This window comes from Diadema antillarum, unplaced genomic scaffold (genome assembly GCF_040938485.1).
Source record: "Diadema antillarum isolate AM-2024a unplaced genomic scaffold, OU_Dant_1.0 seq00001051_RagTag, whole genome shotgun sequence".
NCBI classification, from domain to species: domain Eukaryota; kingdom Metazoa; phylum Echinodermata; class Echinoidea; order Diadematoida; family Diadematidae; genus Diadema; species Diadema antillarum.
The window spans coordinates 543,565-570,059 of NW_027271881.1; the positions used below are offsets into that span (position 1 = coordinate 543,565).

General features: G+C 38.0%; 1 protein-coding gene across 1 annotated transcript; it reads left to right on the plus strand.

Moving 5' to 3' along the window:
* The first annotated feature begins 3,308 nt into the window (after nt 1–3,308).
* On the plus strand, nt 3,309–24,491 carry LOC139743150 (ras-related protein Rab-32B-like). The gene is made up of 9 exons (XM_071653660.1): nt 3,309–3,498; nt 8,310–8,337; nt 9,143–9,239; nt 11,136–11,192; nt 13,136–13,168; nt 16,878–16,905; nt 18,329–18,403; nt 19,309–19,417; nt 23,695–24,491. Exons 1-9 carry the CDS (start codon nt 3,418–3,420, stop codon nt 23,874–23,876), a joined length of 690 nt encoding a protein of 229 aa, XP_071509761.1. The 5' UTR covers nt 3,309–3,417; the 3' UTR covers nt 23,877–24,491.
* The last annotated feature ends 2,004 nt before the right edge of the window (nt 24,492–26,495 follow it).

A 26,495-nucleotide genomic window follows, 5' to 3' on the forward strand; every position in this document is an offset into this window, starting at 1 on the left:
TGAACTTTTAATTTTGTATTATTGAACCTTCACACTAATGGACTTTCTTTCATTTTCGGTATGACGAATCTTAGGGATTCAATGAATTTCGGAATAACGTCACAAAATGTCCTGATTAACGAACATAAAGGTAAAGGGAATTTATGTGTTTCGGAATAGCGAACATCACGCGATTTTTGTCTGAAGGTTTATTCTCAAAATTGTTATCGATCATTTACGTTCTCTCGTTCGTTCTCTCAAAATGCACGTAGACGTCATTATCATACATCACAAGTAAGCTTAAACAGATTGTAGAATCAAAAAAACAACAACAACTTTTACAGCATCTTGAAGGATCAACTCATTTCGTCTTAAAAATCCAATTTCCCACTTTCCTCATCATTTTAATGACCTGGGTAGGCCCTCAATGACAATTGGTACAGTGAACACAAAGGTCCAGACATTTTGTTCTGGCACTAGTGCCTCATCATAATGTAATCTGTTGATGTCGTTATTATGCTGGACGTAATTATGGGGCGTAATGGATAACATGGCAATGGGATTTTCTCCTTAAATTTTGGATCAAAAAAATTAAACTAAAGAAGGGGAATATTTGAGGCAAAAAATCGTGTGTGGTAGATGCGATGTTGAAGATGGATCCTGTGCGCTGACCATACACGAAGCAACGTATGATGTCAGACTCCTTGCTTTGTGATGGTAAATAAATTCATTGTTTTGTTATTTTTGTCATATTTCACAGAGTGACGGTGCGAAGCTGCGAGCGATGTCAGAATTGCTTTGTGATGTCACAATTGCTTTGTGACATCATTTTGCCAAAAATGATATGTATTTGCAAAATGTCGTCATAAAAGTGACGTCATTTTGCACATAGTACGCCATTGAATGTCACACATGAGAACATTCTGGCATAGCTAAAAATGCTTTCAATCATGGTGAAGCTCTTTCAACCAATATATTACTGACGGCGGATAATTTTTGTTCCAAAATATGAAACAAAATAACAATATCATTGGGTAAAAAATTTGATGTATGAATTTACACTTTTCTTTTTCATGAATTTACACTCCCGATTTTTCCTAAAAAGATATAATTTAAGGTCCGGACGTTTGAGACTGTTTTACAAGACTTTTCCAAGACTTTTATGAACCAGATTACGATGTTTCTGTCCAGAGCACATTAGCTTCGCACTCTCCTTGTATGTGAGATTATTTTATATTATATAGGCCCTGTCATGTACTGCAGTTTTATGCATGCCGATTTCTGTAATAGAAACCTATAGTTCGCCTATTCTTACGGTCTCTACACTTTTTTTCTATAGCTTTTTGCGACATTATGTGACTAGAAAGGTCAGTATCTTCTTTTTCAAAACACTTTAGCTCAGACTTAAAGGAAACCCAAGCCCAATACCGGAACTGAGTGAAAGAGCAACAATAATAGTATGTACATGTATTAGTGAAAGTCAAAAAAAAAAAGAAGAATCGGACAGTCAGTTCAAAAGTTATGAATCAGTTTTAAAGTTTCAATTCAATTCAATTCAATTCAATTCAATTCAATTCAATTCAATTCAATCCAAATCAATAGTTTATTCATTTCCATCCAAAAAAGAAAAAGAAAATATGATTCACGGGTACAAGTTGTCAATTTGACTTTCATTCATCTGATTAGGACAGTTAATCGAACACAATATACGAGTATATGCACGAATGATACTATACATAAAAAAAAGAAAGAAAAGAAGAAGAAGAAGAAGAAGAAGAAGAAGAAAAAGAAACAAGTTTGGATGCCGTCACCCTGCCGTCATCGCTGATGGATGAGAAGACTATAACCAAAACGACATTATGGACAATGTTCGATGAAAAACAAAAAACAAAAAACAAAACAAAACGAAACTAAACAGAAACTTCGACATATTGTCCGTTTTCTGAGTTACACAATCTCTGAACCCGAAGTTATACGCATGCATACAAAGGACAATTTAGAAAGTAACGAACCATGTTTGCTCCGGTATGCGAGTCCGCGACATAATACCAGAGATGTCACTATGGGTCCTTAATAAACGAAAAAAAAGTGCAGAATCAGAAAATAACGACCAGACTTTCACACATGTTTCTGTCTGGCAAAAGGCAATATTCTCTCCGCCTGTTTTCACTTTAAAGGGACTGTGCAGTACTGGTTGAGGAAGGGATTCATGTTTTGAACATTCCTAAGTGAGATAATGAAAAGCCTCTTATGAAATATGAAAGAGCATGTCATTTTAAGAAGGATTCAACGTTTATTTGATGAAAATTGGTTTTCAAATGGCTGAGATATCCAAAAGAGTGCTAATAATAAAAGGCGACATGCCCCAACTTTATTAGTATCTCTTTGTTTCACTTTGTTTTTGGATATCTCAGCCATTTCAGAACCGATTTTCATCGAATAAACTTTTGATACCCCTTAGAACTGCATGCTCTTTGACATCTCATAGAGTGGTTTCTGAATATCTCACAAAACGTTAAAAGCTAAATCTTCACCTCGACCAGAACTGTACACACCCTTTAAAATGGTCCATAAAAGTTACCCCGGCATACCACTTGTATCACTGGCTCTCATACTCAGATATACGTGCACGTACATTATGATTTTAAAGATTAAAAGTAAAACTTCCACATGATTCACCCGACTTGAAATTCTTTCCCCGGGCTCTTAGATCTGGCATGCACGTGCATGCATAATACTGAGGACAGTTTCCGAAGTAGATAATGTTGGATTTCACCTAAGAACAACATAATGTCTATATCAACTTTCCTCAAAAAAAGAAAGAAAGAAAGATGCAAAAAAGTCAACTAAAACTCTCACTTGCTTTTTATTTGTTTGTTTGTTTGTTTGTTGTTTTTCTGTTACTGATCCCAAACTTCCTTTTCTTCGATCGAGTTTAATTATACAATTGTAATGCATGATAATTCCAAAGTAACCCACGACATGATGATGAAGACAGCTTCAGAACTGAATTACACCACCTTCTGCCTTAGTTCTATGTCTCCGTTTGCCTAATTTAACTTTAAAAAAATATTCATTTTCTTTAAATTGTTAAAGACTCTAGGTCCTACCCAATGCAATGTCATGTGCAATGTTTGTCACTTGAATTACTCAGTTAGTAGTTGAGTGGTCGCCAGGCCAGTTTGTTCTCCCATGTCGCAGTGCCGTGATGCGCCCACAGCAGCCAGTTCGGTTTCCTTTTTGCACTTTCCTGTAGTTGTTCTTGTTGAGAAGTAGTCGTACGTGACATCGTTTACTAGTACAGCTTCAGTAGTACAGTCAGTAGCTTACTCTGCACGTATTACAACGGATAATCCGATGGCACTCGACTGATTATTAATTCCAGTACTGACATCGTGGTGGTAGTATTATTTCAGGTTTACGAAGGTGACAACCAAAATGTCTTCTGTAGAGCGAAACGTTGTGGAACACCTCTACAAAGTTCTTGTTATTGGAGAATTCGGAGTTGGTAAGCCATTGGTTATGACTAGTGATATCAGTCCCACCCGTAAATATGCATGTAAGGCCTAGCTAGTAGTAGTGTCCAAGAACCCGCACTGAGTTAAATTTCCTCGCTTCTCTCCGCTGAACGAAAGGGGGCAGGGTAGAATCTCGTTGATCTTACGAGTAGCACATGATGGATCCACGGAGTTGAATTACTGCCAGAAGATGTATCAGGTGTCCTAATTCGTTTAGTACATAGACCTAGTTGGTTCATGTTCATGTTTATTTCCCCTTTTCTCAAATGACAAAGGCATAAGTGTGAGCGTGAATGAGTGTGATTAGTGTGAAGTAAGTTTTAATTTGATTTTAAAGTTCCGAGCGAACCTATTTCTATTTGGCAATCAATCTCGAGCTGTCTGTTTGTTTAACAGTTAGATCTAGATTCTAGATGTATGTGGTCTATTTTATGTTTTAAACAAGTAGTCTAGCAATTAGACTAAGATAGACTAAACTAAATAATTGATGTAATGATGACCATGATGACTTTACTTACTTAGTAGCTAGACATAAAAGTTGGTAAGTACCTTGGCTGACTAGCTGAGCTCAAGATATTTTTCCCCAAACCAGCCAAATTATGTCAGATGAACACATATAGAATGCCACCAATTTGTCTGCAAGCAACCTTAAAATTTTTTTTAAGAGTATGACTGTGAATGTATGTGAAAACATGGTAACATTTAATTAAAGTCTTGAATTCATTTACGTGGAATAATTGCTGACAGTCACACTGCGAAGTATTATTTTTTAAAAATTTCTTGTCATTCTGCAAGTTGACACTATCAAAAGTATTGATAACATGGCTGCATTTAGTTTCTTAACCTGTTGAGGACAAATCCTGAGTATACTCGGGCAGGTGTCTATGGGAAATGCACGTTGTAGCAAAATCGAATCATCCTCAACGGGTTAACAGCCATTATTGTGACCTTTAATACAGCAAATTCATGCATACTCTTAGGTTCTAAGTCATTTGTAAGAAGTCACAAGTTGTACGTAGTCAAGCAATGAATTTTAAATTCATTGGCGAACATCTTGATACTGGCAGAACATATTTTTATCATATTTATCATTGACATGATAAATACATCAAAAATATATTTTAGCCGATAGTGTCATATACCCTTGCTTTGCACCACTTGTGGCTTCTCTCCCTGATGAAACTACATCATGCATGTTCCATAGATTTTGCTGCATAGCCTTTATTCAAAAGTGAACATTAAATAGTTGGATTTAAACAAGAGATAGAATGTCATAGTTTTGTAATGAAAAGTGTGATAACAAAAATCCATAAGTTTAGAGCTATTATGATTTCTCTGTTTCTCTCAATATCATCTTGTCCTTCTTTTTCTTCCCCACCTTTCCCTCCCCTCATCTGCCCTGGCTGATGCGTTTGACATACACAGGAAAGGTAAGATGTTTCATCTTTTTGTATATATGTACATTTAATAGGTAGAGCAAGATCGTTAGACACCTGCATCACAATCGACACAAGTGACTTGCATTGCACATGTGGGCAAAAGACTCAAGAGGGTGTACAAGCTTTGCAGGTTTCTCCAAATTTGTTGCAGTGGGTAGTCAACCTGGTGCACATTATCAGGAGCATCCTCTGAGCCCTGACGATGGGGCATCTTTCATGTCAGAAAGTGGAGTTCTTCGTGTTTTGAACATCTAAGGATGATTGTTTTAGTTCCATATATGCAGTGACCAGTCTAGCATGACTTTTCATAATGCTTTGTATCATAGTGGTAGCTTCAACTCTTACAAGCATATCATATAACTTTATCTTTGGAAGTTCTCCATATGTGACTGTGAGACTACTCTGAAGTTGGTATACGATGTGTAAATTTGCAAAAGTGTGGATGTGAAATGTCCTGTCAGGAATGGCTGAGCAGGAGCTGAAAGGGAAGTTTACTCTTTATATATTATGAGTCCTGAATGACTCACATAATGTACTGTATCAACAGTGTGTGAAATGTCACCTCTGAAAGAAGTTTATGTATCAAATAAAATGTGTGACATTTGTAAACTTTGTAGTTAGTTTAAAAGACACTTTGTATTTCAAATTATCAGGAGGGAGATGTTTATTATTAAGAATGTCAATGTAGCCATCATTCTATATTACATAGGGGAGAAGAAACATAATTTGATGGGAGAGGAAAGCAAGAGAATATACTTTAGTATTTGTATTGAATTCTGTTTGTTGAATCACATGATTCCAAAGTACATGTGCGTATCACTGACAATGAATGGAGGTAGGAATTTTCAAAATTTTTGCATGTGTTGTCTGAGAAAATGTTATGATGTATTATATATAGCTAGAAGCTTATCAAGTGTATGGCTTTAGACTTTTTCAAATGGAAGTATGAGGCAATATATCAGTTCTAACAGTCAAATCAGGTACTGCCATGAAGTTTGATATCTGGAGCAGACAATAAATGTGGCTTCCATTTACACAGAAAATAGAATGTTGTATTTATAATGAAAGTCAAAGGTCATAGTTGAATGTTTTCCCTGTTACGATTGTTGGAGAAACATTTTCTGTTACCATCAGCATTTTATATGGTCATAGTGTGAAGGTCAACCTACTGATTAGTAGTGAAACAAGATCAAGCAAGTCCAGGTCATGATCAAGGTTAATCCTGCAATGTTGATATTTGAATTAGTGCTCAGTTTAAATAGAAAAAAATGTTTTGTATTTCGTTTTTCTTTTAGATGACTGTGGTGCACTAAAGATTTTTGGCTAAATTAAGTGAAACTTAATGGCTAAAGGCCGTGGTCAAACTGTAATAGTCTGGAGTATCAAGAACTGAAACTTTGAGTTTGAATTTATATCAGTGTAGGTGTAGCAGTTAGTATAGCAAGGCGATGAAGAAATGGATAAGGAACAATGTATATTGATAATATAGAGATTAATATTTATGCTATATCAAATTTTCATAATTTGTTCCAGTCTAAGAAAGAAGTATGAATTGTGTACATACAAATGTACATCACCATAGGTTAATACATTAATAGTGTATCATAGGGTAATTGACTGAAAAAATGCATTGCAAAAACTGTTTTTTTTTTTCATTTTTTTTTTAAAACGTGGGATGCATTAATAAAATAAGATCCTTTAACATGTAATCGAAAGCCTTTGTTACCAGTGCAAAAAGTTGTTGTATAACGTGCAAACTTCAATCTCATCATGCTTAGCATGTTGTTTCACACACTACAAAACCAGGAGAATCAGGTCATTAGTTTGTCCATGAAAATCCTGTAGATGGCAGTTAAGTGTCAGATTGAAATTATCTGTATCCAAGAGCTCATTGAAAGGATTGTTTGTAAATCAGACTTTAGATTGGTAGAGTCCTATGCATGAATGTATGTTCTAAATCCTTCCTTTTTTTCTTGGCATTCTTTTTTCGTGCAAAGTTAACTGACAAGTACATACAAATGTATTACAACTGTCAGTCATTAAATGGATGGTATAGTGTTGGTTGAGATGGGGGATTACTATCAGGTTTGAGATAATTAGAAACCATTTATGACATTAAAGAGCATACATCTTTTGTATGTACAATACTGAGAGGAATTCAAAGTTTGTTTGATGAGAATCGGTTTTGAAATGATTGAGATATCCCCCCCCCCCAAAAAAAAAAACCCACAAAAACAACAACAACAACAAAGTGGTCCCAATAAAGGTGGGTCCCATCTTTTATTACAACCTTTTTGTTTTTAGGCATCTCGGCCATTTCAAAACCAATTATCATCAAATAAGTTTTTATTAAAGATTGTGTGCTCTTTGTAATGTAAGTGGTTTCTAATCATCTTGCAAAAAAAAAAACAATCAAAACCTCAATCCCCACCTCAACAAAAACTATACCATCCTTTTAATGTGTCTTGCAATGTTTTCATCAGCTATTTCTCACTTCATTTTTTGTCGAACCCACTGGAGGTGCGGGGAGACTAAGTGATCACCTGCGGCGTCTGTCCGTCCGTCGTCCATCCGTAACGCTACAAAAACTTGAATAACTCGCTATTGTGGACATAAATTTCAATCAAACTTGGAGGGAAGAGTGGTTATACAAAGTTACACATTTTACCAAACATGATGGTCACCTCAAGGTCAAAGGTCACAGGCAGGGGTCAATGAGCTTCAGGGTCCAATGTTAAGTTTTTACGGGGCGTTTCGACTATGGCTCATAACTTTTGATGTATATGTCCGTTTGTGACCAAACTTGGCTGGTAAATGTCCCTTGGGGAGTTGAAGGTCACCACATGGTCAAAGGCCATAGGCAGGGTCAATGAACTTCCGGAAACTAGAAAAACATTAATTTTTTCTACACGAATGGGCGAGACACATTTTGGCACTTGACTTGTTTTTCTGTGTTACAGTTCAGTCTGTATTATACTCAAACCAGAAAGATACAATTCAACTATGAATTGACAGGAGATGAAACCCAGGTTTTGTTTTGTCCGTGATGATTTTTAACTTCATTGTGATGAAAGCATGTACGGCTGATGAAATTGTCATCTCAGATCTATTGAATATTTGTGGTTGTTACCAGTTATGCTATGTGCTTAAAACTTGTGGAACTTTAAGATTACCTAAATTTCTCATATCTGGTCCCTTTGTGATGACACATCTTACCATTCAGTTGTCTGATTTTACACTGTTTATGAAAGACGACTCAATCATAGCATTGAATTGCACTTCTAAGATGAGTAAAGGTGCTGCAAGTGTTTCAAGTGTATGTCATTAAGTTGTTTTCACTGATGTATCTTCTTTGTTGCATTATTACCAACAGACATCCCTCATTAGGAGATATACAGAAGGTAAGAAGCCCGCAGTCAGCTAACTTGTGAAGTGTGCAAATGTTGGTAGGCAAAGGATACCTCATTGTCAAATGTTTTCTGTGCAAAGGTGAAATACCTGTAAAATCTAGATATTTGCATAATGAAGTTTCTATACATGCCAGCCCGCTCCTGAAGAGACTCACAGATAAAGAAATCTTGATATCACATTTTGCAAAATATTTAGATATTTCTGTTCAGGCATTTTCTTTTATTCTGCTTTGCTATTCCAGCAGAATAGGCTAAGAGTTGGGCATAAATCTGTGTATCTTAATGGTCCATTTTGTGAAATGTTGTATTTCTGTTAGACATTTTTTTTAATGCTGTTTTGATTTTCAACAGAATAGGCAATCTGTTGGGCAGAAGCCTGTGAATTAAAAAAAAAAAATAACTCAGACCCACCTTCAGACCCACCTTGAGGAAGGGTAAACTGAAAAAAAGTGTAAACAATGTCCTGATCATTAAAGCAAATGAGAGAGCTCTCTTACAGCCCCTAAAGATTGCCATTTTAGACTACCTGCTTTCATTCAAGCTCTTATTGGACTTCATGATGTACATTCAAAACAATTTTCTTCTTTGTATGAATTTTCCATTTTGTGATCAAATATCTAATTTTTGGATCCACCAAAAAATGCAAACAGCTACCCATGCTCACATTTTCTACCTTTTCTGATGATGACAAGGGATATACAGGAAAGGGAGTGTCACAACAAACAAAGCATGGTGATTGTAATTGATTTTTCAGGGTGTAATGTTTTCTATCATTTCCTGATTGGATTGCAAACAGGTTACTTCTCCCCCAACTACAAGCTGACAATAGGCGTGGACTTTGCCCTGAAGTCACTGGATTGGAATGAGAGCACGAGGGTTAATCTACAGTTGTGGTAATTCAAACAAGTTTAGCATTTCCGGTTGTATGGAGGACAGCTGTGTGGTGGTGTGATGCTGTCATCACAGAGTGTTGGTGCATTTTGGATGTTAATCAAGCATTGAAATTGTAATGCTACCAGATTAAAGGGACACCCAGACATCAAAGGGGCATTCCAGATAATTTCATAATTACACATCATGTAGTACATAAAGTGACAGTTTCATGTGTAGATTTGTGGAATTCATTGTGGTCCTTGAGCATAGAAACCAATACCCTGAAAAACCTTAGACAAATTACAGTGAACAATGCTGATGACACAGAAGGCTCACACATTTCAGAAATGTTATGTAGCAGTAGCCATGTTCAGACGTATTTCTAGTCGGAATAAGAATTTATAGCTCGGCAATTAAAATTCAAATTAATGCATATCCTACCACGACCCTTGTGTCCACACGACGGTCGTGGGAAGAAACTCCGACCAATTTATGTGCGAGGGTCGGTGTAACTTCCGGAAGTGGCAGCGCCGCGCACGCCGACCATGCGATTGTTTTTTACCAGTGGCATTTGTCTTCTCCATTCTTGTTAATGGAAATTTTAGCAAGAGCGGCAGCTTCTTCGTCGCGATCGATTAGGTTAGAATTGCACTACACGCGCACGTGTACTCGCAAAATGTCAACATTGCGATTTGACCCAGGAAGTTTTACCTAGGTCGTAAGGTATGTAAGTTCATAGATACTCTGAGGGCTTGTCCGCACGGGCAATTTACTCCGACTAGTCGTGGTAGCAAGATACTCCTGAGAAAACTCAGGAGTATCTCGTTCGGAGGAAGAGGTCGTGGTAAGTTCCTCCAATCGGAGGAAGTTACCACGACCTTGTTCAGACGGGCACTACTCCGACCTATCCTCCGAAGTTTCCCCCGACCAAAACTGCCTCCGTCTGAACACAGCCAGTGTAATTTCATTACAACTCCGCTTCCTTAACATGTTCACCTGTGTTGAATCTATGCATGCCTTCTTCTTTTGTTCTGCTTCCTTGAGCCTCCAGTCATGCATATTTATGGTGAGTCTGCCATGTCATCATACTTGTTCATTGCAATTTGGTATAAATTTTGAAAACATTCTTATTCCTCATCCAAATCACTGTAAATTTTGAAACTCGGTACTCAGCAGAACAACTCATACAATGTAGCTGTTCAAACGTAAAAGTCTGAAAATCATCCAGAGGGTCTCCTTTAATGAAGTGAGAACTTAACTTTGTCAGTGTGTGTAGCTTGATGAAGAGAGGCCTCTTAATTTACAAGACTTATAGTCTCTTTCAAGGACTTGAACTGTGCCTTTTTATGGACGTGTATGATTATGAGTGGTTCAAAATTGTACAGTCACCAGTGAATTTGTGAAGTTTTGTGTGAATTCTAAAGATAGAAATCAAAAGATCTTTACAAAGTGTTGTGTGCCATGTCTTGTTGCAAAGAATGAGATGTTGATTGTTTTCTGGAGTGTGCATTATGTGCAACAAGAATATGGTGATGATATGGACCTCACTGTACAGGTACAAGGTTGTAGAAAGAGCAAGTCTCTGTTTTATTCCACTCTGTTTCAGAACAAAGCAAAATCACGAGTTACACTTTGCCGAAACTATGAAGCTTTACTGGCATGTGACAAATAAACAAGTGTAAACTCCCACCCTACCATTAATTTCCTGTGGAAGACCATATTGTATTAACTTTAATGTTTTGTTTAACAGCATTAAAATGTCCTTGACCTCCAAAGTTTTAAGGATAATAACATACCATTAATGACAAAACATTTCCTGAATGCAGTTTCAATTTCTTTAAAATTGTGCAATTTATTATCTCCCCCCCCCCAAACTGATCAATGCATATTTTTTACTTCTGTTGTACTCTACAAAGGGACATTGCAGGTCATGAGAGATTTGGACACATGACCAGGGTGTACTACAAATATGCGTGAGTACAGTTCATGCAACTTTTGTTAACCCTCTCTTGACCACCCTTTGAAAATCCTGTTGACATTGTACATAAGCATATTGCGGACAAGATGGAAAGAATTAAAGAGGTCTGATATATTCAAGGGAGAGGGTTTCCCTTTGCTATCCATTACATCATGTCCAAAAAATGTGAGAATGGAAATTTGTGTGTGTTTTTTTTTTCTCTCTCATTTCTGTAACAGACATTGGGGCAGTGGCCTGAAGCTAGGTTTAACCGTAATCTTCTTCTTCTTTTTTTTAAAAAATGTGCATAAATGTACAAATGTTATCAGCTGTGGAATTTGAATAACATCATGCCATCATGAACATGTGTGTTCACTATTGTTTTTTGTTTTTGTTTTGTTTTGTTTTACTACCTGGTATTGTGTACTTCACTTCAGGAATTCATGTGGTCTGAATGCCAGAAGAGAAGTACTTGATAAGTTTCAATTTGTGACTGACTTCTGCATGTATCAAATGTCTGCTGGACAAATCAAATATCGGCCCTTATCTAAAGTCACGATACTGAAAGCAGTTATGTGTTCTCGGAGGTTCTCTTTTTGTGCATCCTTTTGATCCCGCTGTAACAATTGAAGGAAATGTGACACCACAGTGAAATGTTATCTGTTTCTGTTTTTCAAATAAAGAAAGATTACTTTTTTTACCCAGACTGTGCTTACGTAGTCAGCAGCAAGGTGGTCATGATCATAGTTTCACATTTGAAAGAAAGAGAGTATGAACGTATGATAAATTCCATCAAACTTAGTACAGTGATGCTTTGAGAATGTTTAGTTCTGGAAAGGAGTCAGTGATAGGGTGAAGGTCGCATTCAAATTTTGAAAAAAAAAAATGCTAACAACTTCCTGGATATTTGATAGGTTCAATAAAATGTGATGTAATTGATGTATAGTTAAAACTTTGAGCAAAGAAATTTGGTTTCCATCGGGATTCGATGTATACAGAGTATAAATCAGCAGACATATGATAATATATCATTTTAATAATGTGGTATGTTACAAGAGAACTGGTATATGCATTGAATTGTACCTACTTCTGCTTTCATGCTTCATATAAAGAGTACAGAGTTACATCTCTTCTTTTCAGCCACTTACAGTTGTAGTTTGTAATTTATCTCTTGCCATTTACATATGTGACTCTGCACCTCAAAACAAACAAAAAGTCGCCAGACATGAATTTTTAGTTAAGACCATATTCTGGAAGAGCAGACTTTAAGCTTTAAAATGATGTATAACTCAAATCAAATGGACTCTCCTAACCTATCTAAATATTGGAAAGAAAGCACAAACTCAGGAAAAGTGTGAACTGAGAAAAGAGGCTCTGAAGTACAGTGTCTATTCAAGCGCTTAAATCTTTACCAAACCGTGCTGGCTGTGCGATGAATGGGACAAAAAACAGGAAGTAAACCACCAGAGTAACAACAATGAATGGATTATTAGATTAAATTGAAATTAAGCATGCCTCATTAACACATTCTGTCCATAATCAATGCCAACTTTCAAAGCAGTAGCACTATCCTTTTTAAAGTTATTAGAGTTGAAAGTGAAGAGTGTGGACAAGGTTTTTCAGAAATGAAAAAGGGATTCTAAAGACACACCTAATCACACTATTCTACCAAAAAAGTTCGAGATAAACTGCTTAAAAAACACACTTTCCTGCCCGTTTTATGATACCAAATTTTAGCATAATGTAAAAGAAGACCCGCTCTTTCAGAAAATATGAAAAAGTCAAGTTCGGCTAGGTTGACCCATTTCACTTATTTTCAGTCCTCACGTAAAATCCGTGTGTGCGACTTTATGTTCGTTTTGAGGTGCACGGTCACATATGCTCTTTTGTTCGTTGGGTACATCAAAACCGATCCAAGCTTCACATGGTATCTTTTTCAATTATCTTTTCTGTCTGTAGAATCGCAGCTGTCATTGTCTTTGATCTATCGAGGTAAGTCGGCAAACTGGCATGACACTAGATGGAGAGTTATGAGTACCAGGTATACTATATGAAGATCCTCCATTTATTGGAAAGGCTGTGTGATGCATCCAGAAGAGCAGCATTTTGAGGATTTTTTTTTTATAACGTGCATGCTGGCATTGTATGCGATGTCTAATTTATGCCTTGTGGTAAACATATTCAAAATATGCATTACTGTGGAACTTTGACTGCACTGTTAAAGTACCAGTCTCACCACGCATAACTTGGATGCCTTACCTAATGGAATGCAGATGTCATTTCTACTGTAGTGAATGTTATGCCTTCGTGGCGGTAAAGTGAGATTATGAAAAAAAAAGAAGAAAACTGGGAAGAAATATGTAGAAAAGACATGGCAACATATAGAATTGTCTGGCGTATTGTTGGTTAATATTAGTATTGTGAGTGTAGAATGAATTTATGTCTTTCAGCTGTATCTGTACCTTACATAGACAATATCCAGATTGGAACAGATCAGATTGGTCAGCATTCTTTGCAGATCTGTCATAAAGAAGTAGAAATTCAAGGTTGCCATTAAACATGGGACTGTCATTGCTCTTTATGGCCAGCACTGTGCATGTGCATGCATCCCTCTACCACTTGTATCGAACCAATGTATACAATCCAATGAAGGTGCATGTCATAACCCATGGTTGTAGAATAGGTTCTGATGGTATGATGCAACATATTGTTATGAATATTGAATGGAGGATCTCTCCTGTTGATAATGATTGATAAGATTCAGGCAAAATAACTTCACCGTCACCATGGAAGAAATTTCAAGTTTCTGTAGAATATGACATTTAGTCGTTCAGAGACCTAGCACTGAAATTATGTCATGTTTGTGAAGGAAGAAATATGTAGTTTGAAAGAGCTTATATTATTGATGTACAAATCATCTGCATTTCTTACAAGTACCCTAGGATTTTCCCCATTAGAAAATTGACACAAATAGAGTTAATGTATAATACACAAATCATTATCACCTTTATATTAAAGAGTAGTAGTAAGTATCATAACAGGAGAATCACAACATGAAATTTAAACCAGGTTTATACCATATGATGTCATGTACATAAGTAGTAGTTTTCCAAGATATCTCTGTTTTTGTCGAGCCCACCGAAGGTGAGGGGGAGACTAAAGCCCCCGTTCCACTATCACGATTTGGACCCCGATCTGTCCTGATCTAGCAGATCGGGAGAGAGCGGCAAAAGCGTACGGGGATCGGAAGCATCGTAGCAGCAGCGTGTGGAGGTCGGGGTTGGAGCGGGCAGTTTTTCAGATCGGGAAGAAATTTTGAACCGGTTCAAAATTTCTTCCCGATCTCCCCGATCAAAATTGACATATTTTTAATCGTACGGCAAGCGGGGAGAGCGTAGTGACAGCGTAAACGCAGCGGGGAGAGCGTAATGACGGCGTAAACGCTGCGGGATGAGCGTAACAAGGTCTTTCTGAGCGTAGTAACATCGGCACAAGAACGGGAAGTAATTTTAGCTGTAATTTTCGAAGAAGAAGAAGAGATGAAGAAAAAGAAGAAAAGAAAGCAGCGAAGCAGCGAAGCAGCTACCCAAAAGGCGAAGAAAGAGAGACTGCACGTGATGCTGAAAGAGGAGGAAGAGGACATAGCAGATTTTTGAAGAATATGAAATCATCTACAACTGGAGGAAGACGGACTATAAAAGCAAGGACATCAAGAAAAATCCTTTGAAAAATCAGCACGTCTTTGTTTATACAATGCATTGCTGCAAAAGAACCGTGAGTTGAGGAGGCTCTTAAAGTTCAAGTTCAAGTTGATTTATTTCACTTTCAACAAACAAATTATTTAAAAAAATACAAAGAAACGCTCATATACACAGACGTCATGAAACCAGTACCACAATGCGATGAACAGAATAACATTGTAAAAGAGATACAGGAAATGGAGGGGACTGCTAAAAAGCAGAGCTTGTAGTATTAGAATGCAGTCCCCTCATAGAGAAAAATATATAATTGCAAAAAACAACAACAAATTTCCCTAAGCGGTAGCAAAAAAAAAAAAAGACAGACAGAGTAATACACACATACATGCACACATACGGACGCACATTAACAAACATATGGCGGCTCTCTTGTAAGGAAAAAATTGATGAGAGGATAGAAAGATATAGTAGTGAAGAAGGTAGTAAGTCCGAGGTGGACAAGGGGGGGGGGGGGGGGAGGAGGGGAGAGGAGAGGGAAATGGTGGGTCATAACCAGGGCACTGGAGCCACAGAAGCACGGGCTCGCTGATGAAGAAAGAGTAGTGAGAATAACGAAGCAACAACAACTTTGAAAATCAAAAGTAAAAAAAGAAGAATGAATCTTCAAGGTCCACAGTATATTTCTTCGGTTCTGCATGCTAATAAGTTGACTGACTGCTGACCCACAGTCGAATCGGGGTACATCGGGGCACATCGGGCACTTTTCTGCTCTCTGAACGGGGTAACAGCGTGATAAGATCGTATAGATCGTTCAGAGTGTAGATACAGCGTGCATTGATCGGATAACATCGGCAACATCGCACTAACAGGCGTAGCTACATCGTTCTAAAGCGTACCGGCAGCGGCAGAGATCGCAATGTCTAATTCCCGATCATCGTAGTAAGAGCGTAGCAAGCACTTGGTAGTCGTAACTGCAGCGTACTTAGAGCGTTCTAACATCGTACTGTGTCCAGATCGGCTCAGGTTTTACCCGATCCTTCCCGACCTGAGAAAATTGTCAAATCGTAGCGAGAACGGCATAGTGGAACGGGGGCTTGAGGGATCGCCTGCGGCGTCTGTCCGTCCGTCGTCTGTCTGTAACGCTACAAAAACTTGAACAACTCTCTACTAAGGACTTCAATGTCAATCAAACTTGGAAGGAAGAGTGGTTAAACAAAGTTACACATTTTACCAAACATGAAGTTCACCTCAAGGTCAAAGGTCACAGGCAGGGGTCAATGAACTTTAGGGCCCAATGTTAAGTTTTTAAAGGTGCATTTTGACTATGGCTCATAACTTTTGATGTATATGTCCGTTTGTGACCAAACTTGGATACTAGATGTCCCTTGGGGAGTTCAAGGTCACCACAAGGTCAAAGCTCACTGACAGGGGTCAACGAACTTTTAGGGCCCAATGTTAAGTTTTTACGGTGCGTTTCGATTATGGCTCGTAATTTTTGATCCATATGTCTGTTTATGCCCAAACTTGGCTGGTTAATGTCCCTTGGGGGAGTTGAAGGTCACCTATAGGTCAAAGGTCATAGGTGAGGTCAATGAACTTCCGGGAGTTAGAAAAACATCAATTTCTTGTACGCGAATGGGTGAGACACATTTTGGCACTTGCCTTGTTTTTCAATAGAGGCCATTCATCAGTACTTCAAACTAAAATTGGGATTTCATATGATGATAGCAATGGTTATTTTATGTGCTGACATAGCAATGCATCTGACTCATTTCATAACCTGTTCAATCATCTTTTCTTCCTATTTTAGAAGCCCCCCCCCCCCCATATGGCCAACATATATAAGGTACAGTGTTTTAAAACTGAATAACTCTATAGGAGAATGACATCAGCACTAGTGAGAATCAAACATTAATCTGGGTTCTAGTAATGGAGTGGATGTGTATGTTTTCCATACCTTGTGATGGTTTGCATTCTTTCTCAACTCTTTATCTCCATCATAGACCTGCCACATTTGACTCAGTACTAAAGGTTGGTATGAGTAATGGTAAAAGTTTGCTGGATTGCATGATGGAATGATGCACAAATCTGTTTCATCTGTGATGAATGCATTATATTATATAGAATGTGTATTGAACAGTAGTGCACATCTTACATCATGCACGCTTCTGTTGATGACAATTAATATTCTGGCATTGAATGTTTTTAGCATTAAACTGTAGTAGTGGCCATGAAAGCAAGCGTGCATCTTTTTGTGTATTTTGCATTTTGAGAACACTCCTGTACACTGTGAGAATTTCCAGTTGCTTTGATAACTTGAAATGCTGTTATAAAGCCTTACATTGTGTGTTCACCAAAATATGAACTCACTAGACTCAAGGTGATAAGATGACAGAACATTAAGTAAGAAAAAAAAATAATAACTTTAATTTCCAACTGTTGGTACATCTAGTGGATGTCAAAAGTCATTATATGAAAACTTCTTAATCTTCCGAAGTGTGACTCCAACAGCTTGAACAACAAATAAAAGTTGACAGATTTCAATTTCTACTGTTTGTCATACAATATTTTTTTTTTTCACACTCCAGCAGTAAAGTGAGTAACAAATGCAGTGATAACACAGGAAAACAAATATGAATCCAGTTCAGAGTCCTGAAGAATGTAGGATTATTTGATGATGATGAAGTGTAGGGACAAGACAGCTAGCATCATTGTGTGAAAGTTTTTGAGGACATGATGTGAGTAGAGTCACAGGAAGTCATATTCATGAAAAGATGTTATAAAGTGTGTTTTTGTAGCACAAGATAAACATAGTTTTGGAGGGATGAAGAGATGTTTCATGCACAGCCACAGCCCACATCCTGTTGCAATATTGTCCCATTGTCAAGAGGAAGGAAGATGTAATTTTTTTTGTAGGGTTTCACTCTCGCCAAACTGCCTAATTACGGAATACCTACTTCAATTGTATCCTCAATGAAGACACACTTGCTGAGCAATGTCAGAGCATTTTGTTTTTGCTGTTGTTTCACTGTGTGTTAATTGTAACATCTAACAAGTAAACCCTTAACAGATTGCATCATACTCATACTATATACTGTAAAACATGATATATTCGCGGCACGAAATTTTCGCGAATTGGAGCCGACAGCCTTTTTCGTGGAAAGAAGTATTTGCGAATTGCCACTTGCGTTCAATGCATATAGTGTAGATAAGAAATTTCGCGTGCATTTTAATTTCGCGAATCTTGGCGCTCGCGAAATTCGCGAAATTAAAATGCACGCTAACATTCCTCGTTTTACAGTATCCTCTTGGATGATTTTGTTTGGCCTTGATAGAGAGCACCCCTGCTATTCAGTTAACAATTGTTAGAGATGTGTAGCTAGAATTCAAAGTGCACGTAGGGCATAAAGGTTCTGAGCCTCGTTTTGTCTGCCTTTTCCTTCTTCATGTGAAGTGGTCAAAAGATGTCCATGAAAAAGTGATGCTGGCCAATGAACAACCTGTACCAGTCTTGCTCCTAGCCAATAAGGTATGATGAACTATAAAGATGAAAGGTGTCTGTCTACCATGTGCTGAATTTTCTCACGAAGATTAATTTTCCATTACTGTGTCTTTTGTTGATATTGCATTATCAGATCTGTTATTTGTGATGTCAAAAAAGGAAATTTTTAGTGCAGATTCATGTACTTGTACAGGTCAGTGGGAAACTTGTGAAATTATGATATCATTTTTATGCAAAGTAGCAGTGGTTCACTGTTTCATGAAAAAAAATGAAACTTTGAAATTCAACTGCATTCTTAGTATTGATTTGCAATTTTAATTTCATGAAACCTCCACAATTCTTCATGTTTTCTAGTATTTGTCAAAGGCAACTTTGACATGGTGAGGAGTTACACCTACAGGCACAATGAGTCCTGTTTTATTAATCTCTACCATGTTCTGCAAATGAGAGCTAAGAAAGAAAGCTTTCTGTGTTAAGTAATACCCTAAACATTTGTAGCACCATCTAATGTTTCATTGGTTTTATTTGCAACTGTTGTAGTAAGTGCTGAACACCTTGCATGCTCCACAAGAGCAAAACTGGTATGTTTTCATGAAATGCAAAAACACTGAGACTGAGCTCCCCAATTGCTGTGTGTTTTCCATGTTGAGAAAACTATTTCAACTGTTTTCATGAGCTGTCTCTTCTATGAGATCTGAGTGTGAAATTGAATGAAATCACATGCCCTAATCCCTTTCATGGTGGGTTTGTTTGTAGCATTTTTTTCTCACTGTGATATGGTCTGTGCTTGTCATTTGTAAAGTTGCATTCTCTTTCTTGTTCTCTTCCTTCTCTGTTACTCCTCCGCCCCCACCCCACCCCACGCCCACCCCACCCCGTCTACTTGTCCTCCCCTCCCCTCCCCCCGTGCCTTGACCCCTTTTTACTGATAGTGTGATCTACAAGACACGGTGATCGATGCAGATATGCTGGATCAGTTCTGCAGGGCAAATAATTTTATTGGTTGGTTTGCAACATCTGCCAAAGATGACACCAATGTCAGTAAGTAGATCAGAAGTCTTAAATCATTCCTAGTTTGAATAGCTGTGTGTGTGTGTGTTTTCTCGTTAACAGCTTCAATCAGGGATATTGTAATGTTTTACTCCAGGCAACCAGGGATACATTTCCACACCGTACATATGCCCAGTTATTCACAGTGTTTAAAACAAATAAAAAACAGCCCTTTTAAGGCCCTAGGAGTACCTTGGGGTGTAGAATGCACCTGCTCGTTCAGCATATTTACTGTAGGACCTGTATGCAGGCATATCGTTTTCACACTATTTAAATGAGGAAATTTTAAAATTCTTACACATATCCTCGATTGTTGTGTATGCACCTATACACAACATGTATCCTGATTTTTTTTACCTACTGAACTGAATCTAAGTATCGTTTTCATGGTTTTCAGTTTTATTAGGTCAGTTTATCAGAAAAAAAAAGAAAAATAGTTTTTTAAGAAACTAATAATGGAATATGCCCAGTTACCTTGAGCAAACTATCGTATCCTGGAATGAAGCGTCTTACGAGAATGTGTATATGTTTGTGTGTGAGAGAGAGAAAGAGAGAGAGAGGAAAGAACTGTACAATTATTTCGAAGTTTATATGCACCATAAGGCCTATATTGAAAGATTTGCTTGTCAATCAAAACTTTGACACACACTTACATTTAAGAGTTCCATCACCTGCAGCTCTGCAACTAGGGCAAGTCAGAATTTTTGCAATTTTCTGGACATAGTAACTTCTTGTCTAGCCTTAAATGTAATTGTCCCTTTATTGTGCCCTCTCACATTCTGCACTAGAAAAAACAAAAAGGAAATACTTCCCCAACCCCCCCCCCCCAAAAAAGGAAGCTCTTAACACAAAAAGAGACGAATCTGACAAGCATGTATACATTTATTCAAATTGCCTGGGAATGTAGATAGGCATTATGCTGTAATGCAAATTTTGATTGGTAGTTTGGTATTAAGGGAGAAGCAGTTAATGTCTCTGAATTTCCGGTGGTGCTTTTCTTCAAGGCATCTTTTAATGATCTTCTTCACAGCTGCCATGCATACTCATATGACCTGTTTGAATGTAGCACTCAAAACTGATGATAATGAAACAGAAACTAGGCAATTAAACACAGTGAGCCAGGTTCATTCAGAATCCAGCTATCCAGAATTCCCCAGCATACTCCCTGACTACCAGTTGCTATCATTGTGGCCTGTGTAGCCAGCTGTTAGGTTCCCACACACCCACATTAGTCACAAGCTCATGATTGCACCTTTCTGTAGATGGCGCCAGCCATTTGCAACAAGATTAACTGAGAGCTTGGGCGTTCTTCTCCATACATCTACTACAAAAGTAGGGGATTTGTGATGAAGCCGCATTCGATTGTCGTTGGTTCCCATGGAGCTAGAAACGGACGACAGGTGATGGACTGCATTTACACTTCACCTTTTTCCACCATTGATCAGCCCCAGTGTACCTATTTTTGTTGCTCCACTGCCTATTAAAGAAGAGTCGTGGTTCCCTTTTCCACTCTTTAATAAATCGTCTGGACGAGATCAATAAATCAGTGCGTGATGGATGAATGCAGGATATGTGTACAGGTGGTTCAAGTCTATAGAGCCCTGGGTGTCCATTGACTTGAATCCGCTAGGTCCGATAATTGCCAACGATACACACTCTGCCAGTTGTTGTTGTTTTTTTTTCCTGCAGTTCTTTTGTTTTTGTTTTTGTTTGTTTGGTTTTGTTCTTTGCCAGGGGAGAGTGAGGAGAGTGGAAGATAAAGCAGAAAACAGGATTATGTTTTCCAAGTTATATTTATATGCTGTCCTACTCACTTGAAACAAGAGTTTGTTGTTTGTATGGAGGAAAGGCTGACTCACATGCATAGATCAACAGAACCTGATGAATGTACAAATGAAATTGCAGCGTGTTAATACAAAGTGTGTAGTTGAAGTTATTAATGTGTTGCAGTATACACGTATGATGCTCTGTATCACCACTTTCTCTCTTCAGTACTCAAACAGAGGGAGAAGTCTCAATAATGAAAATTCACTGAGTTACTTGTCTTTTGCATAAAAATATGAATGGCACTGGGGACTGAGCATTTTGACACTTGCCATACAGTGCATTATATAGTGCCATGTCATGGGTACGTCAGGGAATAATGCTGCTTAGAAAATATGTTGATGTGAAATCCGGGCCACATTTTCCTGTAGTAAACCTTGGTGAGAGTTTGATTTCACAATATTCTTTGCACACACACTGTCCTCAAATGAAATGTTGTTGAAAGTGGGTTGGCAGGAAATTCAAAACTACTATGGCCTTCATGTCGTGACTGATATGCATGTGGTGGCGGAGCAGATGCTTTTTGTAGTAGACAAACAAACCAAGACACATCACAGAAACAAGTCATGTTTCATATAGTCATTTTGAGAGTCTTGAGTTTGACTTTTCGTGTTCTTGTCATCACTTCTTGTGCGTATCTTTGTCATAATTCATCAGCGATAAATAGAACCGACTAAGTCCACCATAGAGAATGCAAAAGTTACTTTCAAGAAAAACGCATTTGAAGTTTCACATTACGCATGAGTAATCGTCAATTGCAAACTGGCGAAGGCAATTTTCCTCAGAAATTACATCAAATTTTGGTCTAAAAGTTTGTCACAAGATAGACCACATCTACTAATGCTTGCTTACACCAAAACCTCAAATTCAAGTATTTTGCATTCTTAAACATGCATTTGGCCAGTTCAATTTATCACCGACAAATTGCTTGTCTTCCCATTGTGTTGTGGTCTGTTGATAAGTTTCCAGGCTGTGTCGTGTGTTGTGCAAATGAATATTTGTTTGCTGATGATGAGTCATGAGGTAAGCAGCATCTTTGCATGTTACAGTGACACTCCCAGGTTGATTTATCTTTGCAAGCCAATGCCCATCCTTTGTTTGAACTTTATCTAGAGCAGTATGTACTGCCATACATGTATTTATCTGAGACACAAAATATACTTGACAGAGAAGACAACTTTTTTTTTGTCCAGACACTGCGTGAATGTGTGCAATGTTGGCTAACAGACAGCAAGTTTTCTGGCACAAAAAGACAGAAAGAAAAACAAAATAGGCATTAGGTTTGTCATAAGCTTGATTTATTCTGGGGATTATTTGATAATGATAAATAGCATAATGTGAAGTTGCATCCTGGAATTGGTATTGTAGACAATAGGAGCCGTCTGTGGTAAAAATCACTTATTTGTGTATTTGGTTGCATTAAGTTAGGAAGGCTCCCTCTGTGTCTAGAAAAGAGAAAGATCTAGCATGGACAATGATTTACTGTGCACTACTGAACCTGCACTTGCAAAGTGATTTCTCATTGGATAGAGCAACATTACCAGAGTGAGGGACATGGTATTCTAAATTGGGTCTAGGGCAATTACCCCCTGGGCAATTACCCTGGACCCTTCCCCTAACCCTAACCCTAATCCTAATCCTGAACCTAATCCTAATCCTAACCCTAACTCCGAGCCCTGAATGTAACCCTAACCCTAATTGTTACTCTGACCTTATCACTAACCATTATTTACCCTGGGGGTAATTGCCCTCGGTGGGTAATTGCCCTGATACGACTGCATCATGGCTTGGAAATGTCTATTTTGACATATGAAAAGAAATATAATGTGTAAAATCATGCGTATGATGTGTTCATGAGCTGTCTTTTTAAAACATAATATGTACAGATTACAAGGAAATGTGTATGATTTCTTGATTTTATGTGTAATAAATCTGCTTTGTTTACAGTGTTTATGTTGAATGAAGGAAAAAGCCTCCAACACACAAAATTAAGTTATAAAGTGTAAAAACATGATGCAATGTGCCACAAAGATATCGTATAAAGTCAAGGCTGCACTTTGGTTTTTCAAACCTCCCTTTCTTTGATACCAGGTAGTTCTTGCTGTAATCTCCACACACCTTCCTACTATGCACTGTAAAACCAGAAATTTTCACATGCATGAAACTTTCGCAAATTTCATGAGGAGCCGAGATTTGTGAAAGTAGATGGATGCAAAGTGTTCGTCTACACAATGCATCGAATGCCAGTGGCAATTTGTAAAAGCTTCTTGACATGAAAAAGGCTGTCATATCCAATTTGCAAAAGTTTCATGCCACAAATATTTCTGGTTTTACACTACCCTATGCTGACTGAAGTGAACTGTCAGCAGTGATTATCACCATTTAAGTGCCAGTTTGCTGACCTTTGTTTTTCCTCCCTTCACATTGCTCTTTGCACCTCTCAGCTGATGCCATGTCATACCTGGTGGAGACCATTCTGCAGCTCACGGCGGAGGGCCAGAAGCCCCAGGAGCACATATCAATCCACCAAGACCAGGACTATCTCAGCGCGGCGCAGGAGAACCAGAACGCCCAGGTGTCGTCGTTCAGGATGCAGCAGGAGAAGAAGGAGTCCAAGTGCTGCTAGCAAGCCCGCCCTCACGAGACGGATTGCCAGTTTGGCACAGGGAGGGGAACCAAGTGAAACTAAAGTGAATGTTTCCAGGATTGTGTGGATTGGGCGAGAGCTACAGCTTAGGCAGAGGCGAGTTTGGTGAACTTGTGAACGGCTTGAAACATGTGAACTGAAATGTTGAGGCGTGACGTGTGGAGATTTTCTCGGTGATGTAATGGAAAGTCTAAATGTACAAACTTGTGAAGAGAGGGGATGTTCTGTACCAATTCCTAACTCACTGTTACATTGCTAGAGTAGGGGCCCCTCTTGTGGTGAAGCTCTAAACAGACCATTAGACCTATGTCACAAACAAAAGTGCAACTACAAAATTGTAAAATGTCTCGCATGGTTTTGGTGACTCAGTCGTGCAAATTGATATGATATAAAGACCTCTCGGGATGTGGACAGCATTTTACAAAATAAAGAATGCATGGTGCTTGGATGTACATTATGTTACTTGAATGTGTTTAAGTGTGTGTATGCGTGTGTGTGGTACCTGATGTTAGTTCCTGAAACCTATTGCATGTACAATATTTCAATTCATGAATACTAGTATCTGATATTGGCATTACATTGAGTGAATAGCTTGGTCACTGCTTCATTTGATGCCATACACACTTTTATGAGGCACTTGTGCAGGAGTTTTGTGACTGTCTCGTCAATATATAGGATCTCTGTGTGGGAACCTGTGTTGTGAACCATTTACAAAAGGGACAAGCTTCACACTATAAGTTATATTAACTTTTTAAAAGGCGCTTTTTATGTAACTAACTGGTGTGTGCAGGAGTTTTGTGACTGTCTCGGCAATATATAGGATCTCTGTGTGGGAACCTGTGTTGTGTACCATTTACAAAAGGGACGACAAGCTTCACACTATAAGTTATGTTAACTTTTTAAAAGGCGCTTTTTATGTAACTAACTGGTGGTCACAATGTTAACGTTTTCAGACATGATACCCATGCATGGGATTATGTTGTAGATTCTGTACAGTCTTTATCAAGGTTAAGGAATCTGGCAGATAAATACATACTCCTGACCTAGAATTATGGAGTGCTAGAAATGAACGATTGCAATTTGTCTGCATCCAATAAATGCATTGATATTTTAATAGAGGGTGCACGGCAAGTAATTTGGACATGTCCACTCTGAGGTATTTATTATATTATGAGAGCATCTGTGTATGTCTTGCTTTTTTTTCTTTCATCAGTATTTTCTTTTTTTAATGTGGGGGGGGGGGGGATGGTGAGTAAAGTGAAAGATATCATGGTAGATTACTGTATACGCCATATATTTAGCGAGCCTAAATTTTCGCGAATCGGATCTTCCCGATGATTTCACAAGTGGTTGAATTCGCGATCATGGAGTCCCGTACCGAATGGAGAAATGTATACGCGTACATCACATTCATAGCGTGATCAGAGTCAATATTTTCGCATGTCTTTAGTTACGTGAATAGCACCTAATTCGCGAAATTCGCGGAAATAAAAACCTTGCGAAATATTTGGCGTATACAGTAATAGCTCACAAAACATGGGATAGTGGATGGGAGATAAGACAGTGTAGATGTCAAAGGGGCATGCAGTTGGGGCAAAAGATAGTTTTGTATATAATATATTTTTTCATACGCGTGCACAGTACTATCGTGTGTGGAATATGGATAGGGGAAACATGATAGGCCCATGGGATTATGTGCATGATACATGGCTGTTACCAATGAAATTAAGGCAAGCATATTGTGCAAAGACCACCATGACATTCTCATAATTATCAAAAGCTGGAGCATTCATTACCTCATACATGTACATTTCGTTGGGTATTCTAGGATATTGGGAAGGATGGAACAGCAGCAGCATCAAAAGTGTTTCTGTATTCTTTTTATCCCCCTTCTGTACCTGAAGGCTATCTGCTTGTGACACCCAGCCCATCCCTTTGTTTTCTTTGTTCTGTGTCTGTAACCCTTCATGGATATTACATGTTATGTTGTCATATATGATGTCTGTAGTTCATATATATTTTATGTATGCTTACTTTTTATGTTTGTCATTTTGCCTCTGCCGAAGATTCTGCATTTTTGTTGTTGTTGAAAGAATAATGATGGAAACTTGCATTCCATATAGATATATAAAGAACCTTGACTGAGAAAAATGGCAAGTGTGATCTACCTAATCAAACATTTTATTTCAGCTATACAAATTTACACATGTGTTGACATAATCACATTATGGTACCTGTAACAATGTTGACTTGGTATTTTGCCCACTAATCGTGGAGGTGATAAATGCCTCCGTAGCACCTTGCAAAGTGATGTAAAGGTATAAGCCACCTTGTCCTCAACAAATATGTAGTGCCAGTTATTAAAGCAAGGCAGTTCATCCTTTTTTTTCCTTTTTTTTTTTGCCTACTTCTTCAGAAATGGTTTCAAACCACCAGTCCTAAGGTTGCTCACTGATAAGTTGTATTGAAAGCTCCCAACTTGACTTAGCATGCAAAACCAGAACTGTAGAAGCTTTTTGCACAAACGCAAGTTCAAGAATTATCATTAATGCATTGTGGCCACAAGTGTCACAATTGCACAATCTTTTATCTATAGTT